The sequence below is a fragment of the Bos indicus genome, chromosome 2 (genome assembly GCF_029378745.1).
Source record: "Bos indicus isolate NIAB-ARS_2022 breed Sahiwal x Tharparkar chromosome 2, NIAB-ARS_B.indTharparkar_mat_pri_1.0, whole genome shotgun sequence".
Taxonomy (NCBI): domain Eukaryota; kingdom Metazoa; phylum Chordata; class Mammalia; order Artiodactyla; family Bovidae; genus Bos; species Bos indicus.
In genome coordinates this window covers 124,869,781-124,885,416 of record NC_091761.1, presented here as the reverse complement: position 1 = coordinate 124,885,416, position 15,636 = coordinate 124,869,781, and the positions used below count along the sequence as shown (strand labels likewise).

General features: G+C 44.4%; 1 protein-coding gene across 1 annotated transcript; it reads left to right on the top strand.

Moving 5' to 3' along the window:
- Positions 1 to 2,561: 2,561 nt before the first annotated feature.
- ATP5IF1 (ATP synthase inhibitory factor subunit 1) lies at positions 2,562 to 4,896 on the top strand. Its single transcript, XM_019980060.2, has 3 exons — positions 2,562 to 2,737; positions 2,840 to 2,931; positions 4,625 to 4,896. The coding sequence occupies exons 1-3, from the start codon at positions 2,651 to 2,653 to the stop codon at positions 4,773 to 4,775; spliced, it is 330 nt and encodes a 109-aa protein (XP_019835619.1). The 5' UTR covers positions 2,562 to 2,650; the 3' UTR covers positions 4,776 to 4,896.
- Positions 4,897 to 15,636: the final 10,740 nt, after the last annotated feature.

The window sequence follows — 15,636 nt, the reverse complement described above, 5'->3', positions numbered from 1 at the left end:
AGTTTGGGTGAACTCCGGGAGTTGGTGATGGACAGGGAGGCCTGGCGTGCTGCGATTCATGGGGTTGCAAAGAGTCGGACACAACTGAGCGACTGAACTGAACTGAGGTGGCGATAGTGGTAAAGAACCCACCAGCAATGTAGGAGACATAATGAGACAGGGGTTCGATCCCTGAGTTGGGAAGATCCTCTGGAAGAAGGCCTGGCAACCCACTCCAGCATGCTTGCCTGGAGAATCCCATGGACAGAGGAGCCTGGCGGGCTACAGTTGCAAAGAGTAGAACACGATTGAGGCTACAGCCCATACGGTCGCCAAGAGTCGGAGACTGAAGTGATTTAGCACGTATGCACAGATGCCATACAGTTAACCATTTTAAAGTGAACAATTCAATGGTCTTTAGTGTATTCTCAGTACTGTGTAATCACCACCTCTGTCTAGTTTCAAAACAGTTGCATCACCCCAAAAGGACACTTAGTACCTAATAAGCAGTTTCTTCCCATACTTGCCAGTGTCTCTATGGACTTACTTATGCTGGATGTTTCACGTAAATGCAGTCATACAACATGGGACCTTTTGTGTCTGGCTTCTTTCACTTAGCATAATGTTTTCCTGGTTATTTCAAAATATAGCACACATCATTACTTCATCACTTTTTATGGCTGAATAGTATTTCATCCGGAGAAGGCAATGGCAAGCCACTCCAGTACTCTTGCCTAGAGAATCCCATGGATGGAGGAGCCTGGTAGGCTGCAGTCCATGGGGTCTCTAAGAGTCAGACACAACTGAGCGACTTCACTTTCACTTTCATGCAATGGAGAAGTAAATGGCAACCCACTCCAGTGTTCTTGCCTGGAGAATCCCAGGGATGGCAGAGCCTGGTGGGCTGCCGTCTATGGGGTCACACAGAGTCGGACATGACTGAAGCGACTTAGCAGCAGCAGTATTCCATCATACATGTATACCACAATTTGTTTATTCATTTATCAGTTGATGGACATTTGGGTTGTTTCTATCTTTTGGCTATTGTAAAATGGTGCTGCTATGAAGGTGTGAGTACCAGTTTTCTACTGGGGGGAGGTATGTGCCTAGAAATGAAATTGCTGAGTCATATGGTAATTCTATACTTAACCTTTGGAGCAACTGCCAAGCTGTTTTTCGAAGTGGCTGAACCATTTTACAATCCCATAGCAATGTAGGAGGGTTAAAATTTATCCACATCCTCACCAATGCCTGTTGTTTTCCATTTTTTTAAATTGCAGCCACCCTAATGCCTCTATGGATCTTTTGCACAAACTCAGCAAGACCTTCCACTGGATGCCCACCCAGGAGATAATCAAAAAACAGTATTATCTGAGAACCAGAAGCAGAGTTTCTGAAACAGATGCTGTGCTGTGTGCTTAGTCACTTAGTCTCATCCGACTCTTTACCATCTGAGACACCAGGGAAGCCCCCTGAAACAGGAATGGCACTGAAGTATCTAGAGACACACACAATTATTATCACTAAGTAGTGGGCTTATCGTGATTATTATTTCTAGCCTTCTGCTTTCATGCTTTTTCAAGTTTTGTGAAATGAACATTTGAAAATGTGCCCCGCAGCCATTTCCTCCCATATAAGTCATACAAACCAGGGCTGGTATTTTTCCAGCGAAAAGGTGATCACTAAAAACACTTAATCTGGCCCAACTCTCTCAACTAAAAGAGAAAAAAACTGGACCCAGAGGGAGAAAATGACATAGGCAAAGGCTATGAACTACTATTATCTCGACGACGTTTGTTAGATGGCTAACGGAAGACCAAGGTAATGTCTTCCCTAGATGCCTACCTATGCTCTTTTCAACTTCTTTGCACCACACTGCCAAAAGTCCTGTTATCAAGTCCATTTGATAACACATCAATGCATCTCACAAATATTAATTCAGTAATGACTTGACAACTTCATAAACTCGAAGGCGCAAAAACAAAAAGAACAAAACAGTGAGCTATTGATAGAATGACGAAGAAGGGCAGAGAAGTCTTCCCTGAGCTGAAGTTTTACTTCAGCTCAAGTCTACTATTATTAGACTTGAGAGTGAAATGTCAGTGCAACAACAACAAAAAAACCATAGATTCATACATCAAAAAAAAAAAAAATCCCCACAACTCTAAATGACTAAGGGCACCCTGGCCATCAGCATCATGGACAGAGCGGCCCACTCCGCCCCCCGCCCCCTTATTACCCATCTTATTGATGCTAGTAGTCCAGAAAAATGAAAGCTTCCTTTGGGTGTTTAACAATAACATGAGAGAAGGAATGGTGAGGTGGGGGTGGACGCCACGCCTAGTTCTGATAGATCCAAGAGCCGAAACCCTGGCTACTGCCTCTCTGTTCCAGCTTTTCCCCAATCTCCTCCATTATTTTTCTCCAGGCCTTTGACCCTGGAGCCCTTGCTAGGGGTTGGCTAAGAATGGGCCCGCCCCTCTGCCAGGATTCGCCACAAACTACAGGAACCCCGCCTCTCCCTCGTATGATTCGCTACTCCTGGCTTCATCCCGCCTCTCCAGCGAAACGATTGGCTGCCTGACCAGCAGGGCCGTTAGCGCCTGCGGAGAAGCTGCGCCTAAGGAGAAGCTGCTCTTCAGGTCACTGGAGGGGTGCTTCAGTGACATCAATGGCAGCCACGGCGTTGGCGGCGCGTACCCGGCAGGCCGTCTGGAGCGTCTGGGCAATGCAAGGCCGAGGCTTTGGCTCGGAATCGGTACGCCAGCGGCAGGGTCTGCTTCCCCAGCCCTGAGCGCGGATTCCTCCTCTCCCCCCACCCCGTCGGCGTCTGTACCAATGCCCCCCTCTCTCTCCGCAGGGAGATAATGTTAGGTCCAGTGCGGGCGCGGTCCGGGACGCCGGTGGGGCCTTCGGAAAAAGAGAGCAGGCCGAAGAGGAGCGATACTTCCGGTGAGGCCCTGGGGACCCCAGCCCTAGATCCCTCACGGCCTTCCAGTCCCTCTTCAATTGTCAGTTGCCCCCACGCATCCCTCCCTAGCGTCCTGCGGCGTCCCATCCACACCCGACCCCACCCCACCTCACCCCGCCAGGCAGACCCAACAGGCCCCTGAACCTGTTAACACTCAAGGCTTGAGGGCCCGACTGTCGCCACCTGTGGGCTTCCGGTGCCCTGCTGAATCCCACGGCCCCCATATCCAAGTCATTTCCACCTGCGGGTCTGCAGACCTCGACTCATGTCTTCCTGAGTCATCTGCCGTCTCCACCCATGGAATTCTACCCGCATCATGCAGAACGCCCCCCAGATTCCTCCCAGAGCGTCTAGATCCGCCGGTTCCACTATCTGCAGACTCACTGAGCCTGACTCTCTCAGCCTTCATCCCAGGCCGTAGATTGCCAGCCCCGCAAGGATGGATTCCCTGATTCTTCAGACCCTCAGGCATTTCTAGACGCTTCTGCCTCTGCAACTCGCCTCAGCGAGTGGGGTCGTAGGAGCATGTGGCAGCTGCACGTGGTTGGGACACCCATCCCCCCTTTTCTTGGAGACTTGGCCGGCTCCGCCCAGCCCAGCCCAGCCTTTAGGAGCATGGATTGGGCTGGGCCTGTCTACCCTGTTTACCAACCTCGAGTTATCTTATACTGACTTGTATCCACCGTGGGGAGCAGCGTGGAACTAATCTATCTTCTGCTGTCCTTGGCCTATCTTTTCTCTTCTGCCCTCTCTCGCTCACTATTAAGGATTATCACCATGGCACCTGTCATACCAGAGAGACAAGGTGCAGCCCTTAGAGACCATCTAATTGGCCTCCCACATTTTACATTTATGGAAAACAGAAGCCTATGTGTGGCTAAACCAACATTTGAATCATCCGTTCTTGAGACCTAAATTGGACTCAAGAGACCACTTTTTATTTTTCCTCCCCTTCATTTTGGCCTTTACAGAGGGCCTTGCAGTCCTCAGGCAAAGACAGCCCTAGATAAACTGTGGTAAGACACATGTATTTGTCCTTTATGCACCTTTATGTCTCCCCACTTCCTTTTGCTCTTCCCCCCCCCAGAAAGGGATTCTGTTCTCTGGGTTGTTTCTCTAATAAGTCCTTCAGGTAGGGACTTAAGTTAAACCTCTCTGGAGTTTTCTACTGAATCTGAAAGGACTCCTTCATTAGCGGAGGAATTTCAGGCACTAGCACCAGGACAAGATGGAGCGGCCTGGTAGGCTGCAGTCCATGGGGTCTCTAAGAGTCGGACACGACTGAGCGACTTCTCTTTCACTTTTCACATTCATGCATTGGAGAAGGAAATGGCAACCCACTCCAGTGTTCTTGCCTGAAGAATCCTAGGGATGGGGGAGCCTGGTGGGCTGCCGTCTATGGGGTCGCACAGAGTCGGACACGACTGAAGCGACTTAGCAGCAGCAGCAGCAGCAGCACCAGGACAATGGAATCATTTTTGGCCATCTCCTGTAAATGTTGTATCTTAGGATGGAGTCGTCGTTCATAGGGGCTTGAAGAGGGTAGAAGAGGATGGCGAGCCAGACTCCTGTGGGGTTGGGATGCCTGTTCTTTGCCTTAGGTATTTCAGGTGCTTAGAGATTTCTTTGGGATGAAGAACTGGTATTAAACCAAGAGCCACTCTGTCCTTGTAGAGCTCGTGCTAAAGAACAGCTGGCCGCCTTGAAGAAACACCATGAAAATGAGATCTCTCATCATGCAAAGGAGATTGAGCGCCTGCAGAAAGAAATTGAGCGGCATAAGCAGTCGATCAAGAAACTAAAACAGAGTGAGGATGACGACTAAGTGCACAAGTTCTCCACAGAATGGCTACCTATTATCGCCCACTTCTATGTAGACATAATTCTGGTTTAACCAAAATCAACCTGTGTGCTTCCAACAAATTATAATAAATTGTCATTAGTGAGCTGTGTCTAATGCGTCTGTCTGAAGAGGGGTAAGGGGACGCACTACTGGGCCACTAAAATGAATCAGAAGACAGGGTACCCGCAGTAGGGAACTTGGAGACAAAGCACAGTGTGAGGAGTGCTGTGCAACAGAGGCAGGAAACGGCATGACACGGGGAACAGAAAGCCCCTTTTCCCCGTCAGACACTGGTCAAGAGGCGTCGGAGAGAGCTTCCTAAGGGATAAATGTCAGTGTATAAGGTCAAGAGCAGCCTGGAAAACAGGAGTGGTTGCTTCAGTTCAGTTCAGTCATTCAGTCATGTCTGACTCTTTGTGAGCCCATGAACCGCAGCACGCCAGGCCTCCCTGTCCATCATCAACTTCCGGAGTTTACCCAAACTCATGTCGATTGAGTCGGTGATGCCATCCAGCCATCTCATCCTCTTCTTCGTCCCCTTCTCCTCCTGCTCTTAATCTTTCCCAGCATCAGGGTCTTTTCAAATGAGTCAGCTCTTCGCCAAAGTATTGGAGTTTCAGCTTCAACATCAGTCCTTCCAATGAACACCCAGGACTGATCCCCTTTAGGATGGACTTTAAAAGTTTTAATTCAAGGCACCATCAGTAATAATACCATTTTGCATCTAAAATGGATTAGACAACTCCATGTGAACTAATTACCCTTGTTCTAATTATCCTCATGCAGGTTGAGAAGGCTGGAATTAGAAATCATGTGTCACCTTGGCATCCAGGTGATTAGACTCCTAATCTGTTAACAGCACAGAATTAGAATTATCACTGAAGTTACATTTTGCTTTGCCGAGCATCCTCTTGCTTTAGACTTTAAGGCCTTGATTATTATACAAACTATTTGTGTAACTCTTTTAGACAAAAATGCAAAAAACAACTTCAAGTGACATGGGCATTGGCAAGATATTTTCAGTTCCCCAGTTCAGTGGTAGATCATTTGCCCCAGAATTGTGATGTCATTTGTTTTAAGACAGATGACTTTTTGTTTACACAAAAGGTTTTAGGACCATTGAGTGATAACATCTTGGACAAGTCATTGACCCTATCCTTGCAGACCAGACACTTGATGGCTGTTTCTAAAACTTACCCATAGTGCTACTGATGGAAAGTTTATTTCTAGATACTCTTGAGGTATGAGTGCTGAGATTCTAGTGGCCAGCAACAAAATGACCTTAAAGATGAGGTATAAGAAATCGTCAAACTAACTCACATACCTTTTTAAAATTTTGAAACACTGCAAAATTTGAAACATTTAAAAACTGGTTGAGGAACAAGTAACATCTTCCATTTTGGACTTTGTGACAAAAAAAAAAAAATGACACACAAAATCTTGGGAATTCTCTGGTGGTCCAGTGGTTAGGACTCTGCTTTCACTGCCATGGGCTTGGAGTTCGATTCCTGGAAATAAGATCCCACATGCCCCGAGGCCAAACAGGCAAAGAAAAAAATTGAAGATTATAGTGTTTTGTGACTTCTTATAATCAATACTTTGCTTATTGGGAATGATGTTCCTAAGTTGATTCCTCAACAGCAGTGTATCATCTGGTCTTGTCCTATGTTTTAAATAAAAATCAGTCTAAAGATGATTGAATCAAAGAGTTGAAACTTTAAAATGAAGACAAGGAATCATGAGTTCAAATTTTATTTTTTTTTGCCTCACCTGGCAACATGTGGAACTTCCCCATCAGGGATCAACCTGAAACCCCTGCAGTGGAAGTCCAGTGGTTAAAACTGAGTTTCAACTCTTTAAAAAAAGTTTTTGGAGCTGCCTAATTTAAAACTACCTGAGCTTTATGAAAATGGTAACTCATGGTCTTTTTGTTAGGACATACCTGTGGTTAGTTTTCCTATCATGTTATAGTAATGGAAAGATATAACTGTTTTAAAATACTTTAAATTTTTAAAACAAATATATGTTAAAATCCTAAGATAATTTATGTGATAGGAACCAGTTACCACAGACACAGCACAGGTCATGAGATTAACCAAAGACCCAGAAGCACCCTCAGGTGGTTCTTAGAATTTGGGAAATACTACAGCAAGGGATTCTTAAAGAAGCCGCAAGGCAGCGGCAGCAGCAGCACCTGGGAGCTTGTTAGAAACGCAGATTCCCAGGCCACAGCCCAGACCCGCTGAAACTGAGGGTGGAACCCAGCAATGTCATTAAACAAGCTCCCCCAGGTGATTCTGATGTGCCCTGAAGTTTGAGGCCCATTCTAAATTCTAATGAAATTTGCTGACATTCTTGAGCACAGGGCACTTTTAATAATCGTCGGACATAGGCAACATATTTGTCAACATAGGCAGATTATTAAGTACAATGAAGATAACTATATAATATAGTTTTTAAATACTATATCTATTAGGTTGTGCGAGGTCTTAGTTGCAGCATGCAGTCTAGTTCCCTGACCAGGGATAGAACCTGGGCCCCCTGCATTGGGGCACAAAGTCTCAGCCACTGGAGCACCAGGAAAGTCTCTAATATAGTTCTTAATATGAATGCTATTTTAGGACTTTTTAAAAAATTATTAAGAATTATTCTATACAAAACATATTAGCATTTTCGAACATTGCATTCCACAGAATACAATTTGGAAAATGCTACAGTGGTTTATTGCATTAGTAAAAATCTTTTTGTTTACAAGTAACAGAAACCAGCACTGGCTGGCTTATGGAGGAGAAAAACAGTAATTTACTGGAAGAACAGGCTATTGGCTCACAGAATCTCAAGACCTGAACAAACAAAACTCAGGAAAGGCAGGGGCCAGAGAAGCCCTGAAAAGTGCAGGAGATCTGTCTAAGCTTTCTAACCACCTGTGTCAGAAACATTTTTTTAAAAAAAAGAATTTCTATGGAATTTTACACGAGATTAACAATTATTTAATAATTGCATGAAAATTTATATTTATGGAGCACTTTATAATTATTTACTCATTAAATCTCATGATATTTCTGGTAAATAGGTTCATACACCATAAGCTTAATTTTATAACCAAGGTAAACAAAAGCAGGGAATTGGGAATAACTTTCTCAAGGTCACACAAGCAGGTTTGTGCTGAGCAAGGACTTTACTTCAGAACTCCTGTTCCCATAGTCTTGAGTTGCGGTGGTTCAGCTACCTGTTAGCTCCCTCCTCAACGTGGAACAGGTTGGGGGTGGTGGGTCTTGCCAGGACCATTGAGGATGACCCAGGGTTATCCCACTATTTTCAAATATGCACTGCTGCATATTCTATGGATTCCAGTTTCATACTTCTAAAATGTATTCATTTAATTTTCAATATAAAAATTTTATTTAGTATCTACTACATGCTGGACACTTGGTAAACACTGGGAATTCAACTACAAAATAATTCCCACTCCTGTCCTTATTGAACCCACAGCCTATTGGCAAAGTCAAGTGGTTAAACAACAAAGTCGTTTTAATGGGGTGAATTTAGAATGTTGGGGGAGGTCGTGGGACAGGCACTCAGTGCAGACCTGGGAGAGACAAAACGGCAGCCAGATAAACAGGAGAGACTGGCATTCAAGACCGAGTGACAGCCTCTGGTACTGGGAGAGGTCCTTGGCTCCTGGGGAGTCGACAATAGTTCAGCCTTTCTATCTGCTGCACAGAGGGATCGCTGCAGGCTGGGGAGGAGGGAGTATAGGAAGTTCTGTGACTCTGCCCAGGGCTGAGCGGCCGCCTGTAAGCTGACTCAGTCACCGTGTCCCACTCCTCAGTCCTTCCTTTCTTCTTTCCATCCTCTCCCCCTCCTTTGCTCCTTTCCCTCTTCTTTTTAAGCACAGTCCTTTACTAGAGCAGAAAACACCTAAACCACTTTTACCCTTGAGGAGTCTTCAACCTCAAACATCAGAAAGGAACAAAAAGCTTGGGAACAGGCAAAGGAACAAAGAAGTACAAGGAGACTTATGCCAACGCTTCACGCGCTGGGCTACCCAACACAATCTCGCAATTAGCAGATGCCACAGGTTCCCCCTTGCTCATCATCCTTTTTATTAACTTGAGATAAAATTCACATGACATAAAATTAATCATTAACCATTTAAAGTGTAAAATTCAGGGCATTTAGTATATTCACAATGTTGTGCAAACATCGCCTCTATTTAGTTCGAGACATTTTCATCACCCCAGAAGGAAATTCCGCACCCATTAAGCTGTCACTCTCCATTTCCCCCTCGACCCAGCCCCTGGCAACTGCTAGCCTGCTTTCTGTCTCCATAGACTTGCCTATTCTGAATCAACATGCAAATGGAATCATACAGTATGTAACATTTTGTGTCTAGCTTCTTTCACTTAGAGTAAGGTTTTCAAGGTCCATCTGTGTAACATGGTTTAAACTTTTTGTATTTATTTTTGACTGCACTGGGTCTTCGTGGCTGCACGTGGGCTTTCTCAAATTGCGATGAGCAGGGGCTTCTCTCTAGTTGCAGTGCTTGGGTTTCTCATTGCGATGGCTTCTCATGGCTCTAGGGTACATGGGCTTAGTTGCCCTGCAGCACATGGAATCTTCCCAAACCAGGAATGGAACCTATGTCACCTACATTGGCAAGTGTATTCTTAACCACTAGACCACCAGGGAAGTCCCATTCCATTTTTTAAAATTATTTATTTTTAATTGAAGGATAATTGCTTTATAGTATTGTGTTGGTTTCTGCCAAACATCAACATGAATCATCCATAGGTTTACATATGTCCCCTCCCTCTTGAACCTCCCTGCCACCTCCCTCCCCATCCCACACCTCCATTCCATTGTTTAATAGCAAAATAATATTCCATTGTGTGGCTATATCACACTTTTGACTATCCATTCATCAACTGATGGACATTCAGCTTGCTTCCACCTTTTGGCTGTTGTGAATAGTGCTGCTAAAAATATTCCTGTACAAGTATTTATTTGGACACCTGTTTTCAGTTCTTTTGGATAAATACCTAAGCGTGAAACTGCTGGATCATAGAGAAATTCTATATTTAACCTATTGAGGAACTGCCAATCTGTTTTTACACAGCAGCATTTTGCATTCCCACCAACAATGTACAGAGATCCAGTTTCTTCACACCTGCTGGGGTCCAGCCCCGGCTGATCCAGGGTATTCGAAGGGGAGACGGCTTAGGCGACTATTTAAATGAGCACAAAGTAGTAAAGTAGGCAGGCTCTGGTTATGGGGGTAGATGCTCGAGGATTTCCAGGGGGACTCCTGAGGCTCGATCCCGCCTTTGCGTACGTGGAGCCTCCTTCCTCATGACCTTTGCCATGGGCGGAGTACCTCACTCTGGCCCCCAACACACACCCTCACTGACATTTGTTACACATGATTTTTTGATTCTAGCTATCCTAATGTGGGTAAAATGGTAGCTCATCATGGTTTTGATTTGCATTTCTCTGATGATCAATAATATTGAGCATCTTTTTGTGTGCTTATTGGCCATTTGTCTGTCTTCTTTGAGTAAACATCCCTTCGAGTCCTGTGCCTATTTTGAATGCGATTATTTGTCTTCTTGTCATTAAGTTTCCAGGATTTTTTAAATTAATTAATTCATTTGACTGCGCCAGGTCTTAGCTTCAGCACACAGGATCTTTAGTTGTGGCATGCATACTCTTAGTTGTGGAATGTGGGATGTGGCTCCCTGACCAAGGATGGAATCCAGGCTCCCTGCATTGGGAGCTTGGAGTCTTAGCCACCGGACCACCAAGGAAGCCCCCAGAATTCTTTATATATGATGGCTACTAGACCTTAACTGGACTTCACTGGTGGCTCAGACGGTAAAGCGTCTGCCTACAATGTGGGAGACCTGGGTGCAATCCCTGGGTCGGAAAGATCTCCTGGAGAAGGAAATGGTAACCCACTCTAGTATTCTTGCCTGGAAAATCCCATGGACGGAGAAGCCTGGTAGGCTACAGTCCATGGGGTCGCAAAGAGTTGGACACAACTGAGCAACTTCACTTTCACTTTCAGACCTTAATTAGCTATATAATTTGCAAAATTTTCTCCCACTCTGTGATTTTAGATGAGGTCATGACAGTGGGACACTCACGATGAGATTAGTGCCCTTCTAAGAAGAGACATCAGTCAGCTTGCTTACTCACTCTCTGCCATCTGTGGACAACGAGAAGGCAGCCATTTGCAAGCCAGGACGAGAGCTCTCCTCAGAACCCAACATGCTGGCACCTTATCTTGGACTTCCAGACTCCAGACTATGACAAAACAAATTTCTGTTTTTTTCAAACTTACCCAGTCTACGATATTTTTTATGGCAGCCTGACCTAAGATAGGCATCAAAAATATTCACAGAAATAAACTTTGAATAGTCTTTACAGTTAGCATCAAGAGAAATACACTTGTTCACAGTCTTTGACTCATGAATTTGCTCCTAGAAACGTAACCTAGGAGACTAATCAGGAATATAATGCAATATTTTGTATGTAAGAGTTTCATCTCACTTTGACATAAAATATTGAAAAATGTCTAGCAATAGATATTAATGAATGTGACACGTGAACATTCTACAACCATTAAAAATTGTTGTAGGGGAATTCCCTGGTGGTTCAGTGGCTAAAGCTCAACTCTTTCTGCCACAAGACATCAAGAACCTTCATGAAGACATCAAGAGCTTCATTAAAAAAGAAGAAGAATTACTAAAAAAAAAACCTATCAGTAAAATCACATTATTATGAACTTTAAACAAATTAAGTTTAAAGAATATTTAATTTTTGAAAATCATCATGAATTATAGTAAGTAGAAAAAGCAGGCTCCACACCCATACACAATTTATATGCTGTTTAGTCACTCAATCGTGTCAGATTCTTTGCAACCCTGTGGACTGTAGCCTGCCAGGCTTCTCTGTCCACAGGATTTCTCAGGTAAGAATACTGGAGTGGGTTGCCATTTCCTTCTCCAGGGGATCCTCCTGACACAGGGATCCAACCCAAGGCTCTTGGGTCTCCTGAATTGGTAGGCAGATTCTTTACCACTGAACCACCTGGGAAGTCTACATAATTTATATACTGTAAATATAAGCATAGGTTAAAGAATTAGTATATAATAGTAACATTATATTTATATATAATAAATATACGCAAAAATAAAAGCCAATATGTTAACATTGAATCTCTCTTGGTAGTAGGATTAGAATTTCAAAGGGTTTCCCTCTACCCCCTTCTTTCCCCTCTTCAGTTCTTTGAAAGTATCTTTTTTTTAAGTTACAAATGTACTACATCTTGGCTTTTAAGCGATTATTAAATAAGTGTAGTGTATAAAGTCTTATAATTTCTCTATTATCCCTTTATCTCAGAGGTAACTGGATCCTAACAGTTTGTTGCAAACTGCATATATTTCCAGACTTTTGTTGCGTCTGTGTAATCACCAACATATCTACATCATTCTGAATGTATCACCGTGCATTTGTTTTTTGTTTCTTTGTTTTAACCTAACATTAAATTCAGCACATCTTTTCATTTCACGTAGAGCACCTGCAATACAGCACGAATAGCTATCTCCTTCTGCTTCTGTGCGGCATTATGTTTCCTTGTGTAGACCAATCTGTTTATTACTTTAACCAGTCCTCTTTGATGAACATTTTGGTTGTTTCTAGGTTTACACTTTTACAGCAATAGAACAATGAACAGGAGTAATACCGGTTTAGAGTAGAAAGCATGAAAAACCTTTTTTTAAAGGGGGGAGGGGATATCATTTCGGGTTATTTCTTTTGTAGCTTTATCCTTTTCTGTACTTTCCAGTATTCTGCAATAATATATGTTACATAATTTGGAAAGGAAAAACATGAACTAAAACCAAAAGTTGATTAACAGAAGAAAAGGAAACAAGTGCGAAAAAAAGAAATGGAAAGCTAACGGCGTAGTCCCCGCCCCCTCCCCTGGGGGTGGGATCGACGGAGGGAGGGGCGGGCCGCCGAAGTTCGCACCAATCAGAGGACGGTTGATTAGCGAGGAGAATTTGGAGACACTCCACGCCCAGCAATCAGCCTCGGGGTTATGCTTCCCTAAGCGGCCTGGAAACCAGCCTGGGCCTATCCGGAGTGCCGCTGTGAGCTGCTACTGGCTGCCAGATAGCCCCGCCCATCTTCCTGCTCATTGGCAGCCACGGTTTTCCTAAGGAGAGCCTGTTGCTGAGCAAAAAGAAGTAGGCGCCGCAGCTTTTGCTCGGGAGAGACTTTTAGAGCGCAAAGGTACTGGGCGCCCTTGGGTCAGAAAAGCAACATGACTAACCTTCTTTTATTCAGTCTCTGCTAAATGCCAGGCTTCGTGCTCCAAAGTTTTAAATTTAATTGTCATGACCACTTTCTTGAACACCCAACTATCTACCAGTCACTGAGCTAGGTACTTTAAAACAAGAACAGTTTAGTTCAGTCGCTCAGTCGTGTCCGACTCTTTGCGACCCCATGGACTGCAGCACGCCAGGCTTTCCTGTCCATCACCAACTCCCCGAAGCCTACTCAAACTCATGTCCATGGAGTTGGTGATGCCATCTAACTATCTCATCCTCTGTAGTCTCCTTCTCTTCCTGCCGTCAGTCTTTCCCAGCATCAGGTCTTTTCCAGTGAGTCAGTTCTTTGCACCTGGTGGCCAAGGTATTGAAGCTTCAGCTTCAGCATCAGTCCTTCCAGTGAATATTCAGGACTGACTTCCTTTAGGATTGACTGGTTTGATCTCCTTGCAATCCAAGGGACTCTCATACATACGTCTTCTCCAACACCACAGTTCATACCATTTAAATGATCATTACTGTTTATTGAGCACCTAATCTTCATCAAGCCTGGTTAAGAGACTCATATGCATTAACTCTCATCCACGCAATAACCCCTGAAGGTAAACGTTATAGCCCATTTTACAAAACAGGAAACAAGTTCAGAGAGGTGAAGTGACTTGCCCATGTTCCCACAGCTCTAAAGAGTTGGAACTAGACCCTTCAATTCTGACATCCTGCTTCCAAGTACAACTGGGGGCAGGGAAGACTTCTGAGGGTAGGAAGAGGTGGAAAGGGATGGTGGCAAGGCTCTGGGGCACTGCTCCAGTGATAGGCCTCAGGATAATTGTCTGTGAATGGAATATATGCAGCCTCGGGGCCTGGAGGACAGGGGGAGAGAGGGTGAGCAAAACTGCAGTGCAAAGACACTTCTCTCTCTAAACGGGAGGCTCTTGGGGCAGTCTGCAGGTGGCCCTAGATTGGGGGCCTGGATCCCAAGTTTTCTAAATTCTGCTCTCTGATCAGCTTCTTGGGAGACCTTTGGCAAATGCCTTCTCTCTGGACTTCAGGATTCCTGCCTATAAGGTGAGAGAGTAAGTCAAGATAACATGAAGTGCATTTGGGCAAGGGGCAGAGGAAAGCGGGGTGGTCTTCGGGAAGTCTGGTTCCTGCTGGCAGCAAGGAAATCCTCATAGTCTTAGATGTTGCCTGGCTTCTTTTAAGGATCTGACAATTCTGGGAACTCAAAAATCTACCTTTTTCCCCAGCCGGTTCTGAGCTATAACAGAGTCCTGCCTGCAGGGTGCGCTGAGGGCTCACAGCCTACTGAACCAAACTGGAGCTCAGGTTTTGTGTTTTATTTTTTAAGAGGGGTGAATTTTGTTTTTAATTTATTGGGGTTTTTGGGCCGCATCTCGCTGAACTTCCCCCACCAAGGATCATCTCGCACCCCCTCCAGTGGAAGCAGCAGAGTGTTAACCACTGGACTGCCAGGGAAATCCAAGAGGGGTTAACTTTTTGAAATCTGAAAATTTCTGTCCTCAGGATGCAATCAAGTTACCTGAATTATATGTAATGCCCAACACCAGTTCTTCTCACACTTCCTCTGGAGAGTTAGAGCTATTTTCAATTCCTTTGTTTTCCAGATGCAGAAACAGATCCTAAGAGATTTAAAAAAAAAAAAATCACTTTGGATCACATAGCTAAAAACTAGAACCCTAGTTGTCTGATTCCTGGGCAGGGCTCTTTGGAGAGGGTTGGTTCTGCTTTCAAGAGTCTGTGGCTGTTCTGCCCCCTAATGCACAATTCCTGGGGACAATGTCAATTTTGATTGTATAACTTGACAGCTCAGGACCTGTCAGCCAGAAGGCCCTCCCTCAGCACCTAGCAGAATGCCTGCTGAATGAGTAATTAAATGAATGAATGTGTGAATGAGCCACAGAGATTGAGTCTGCTTTGGTTTTATCAAATAAGTCACCTGGAGTTGGATTTCTTTCCTGAAATTCCCTCAAGGCAGAAATGATATTCTAAAATGGAAGGGGAGGGTGTGGCAAACAATAAGAGCTCAGAAAATTACATCTGAGTTGATAAATCATAGCCCCAGATCTGGTCAGGGTATAAAAATATTCTATCATATTGCATTTGGGATTAAAAAATTAATTTATGAAGAATGAATTCGGAACAGATGAGAATTCCATTAGGGTTAAAATCTGTGAGAGGGTCTGAAGTGAAAGGAGCCTCAGAAACATTTCAAATAGCATCTAGATGTACCTTCAGGACTGGAATGTGACTGAGGAATAAAAGAAAGCATTGACCAATCAGTGGCCTCAAGAGAGCTGATGCAAGAGTAGAGAGAAGGGCAACAGGAGGTGGATCTTTCCTGAACCAAAAATATGAGGCATGGGGGAGGGGAGGAACAAATTTGGCAGTATCACCTGGGCTGGAAGCTTCAGTGCTGGATTTCCAGTCCGGCACGGTGCCTGATACACACTAGATGGTCAATAAATGTTTAGTGAATGAAAGAGTGA

Bases quoted from the DNA above. Each gene is read 5' to 3' on its own strand.
- ATP5IF1 (XM_019980060.2), top strand. From the start codon at position 2,651: ATGGCAGCCACGGCGTTGGCGGCGCGTACCCGGCAGGCCGTCTGGAGC. The intron at 2,738-2,839 runs GTACGCCAGCGG...CTCTCTCCGCAG, and splicing joins GAGGCTTTGGCTCGGAATCG to GGAGATAATGTTAGGTCCAG. The intron at 2,932-4,624 runs GTGAGGCCCTGG...CTGTCCTTGTAG, and splicing joins GAAGAGGAGCGATACTTCCG to AGCTCGTGCTAAAGAACAGC.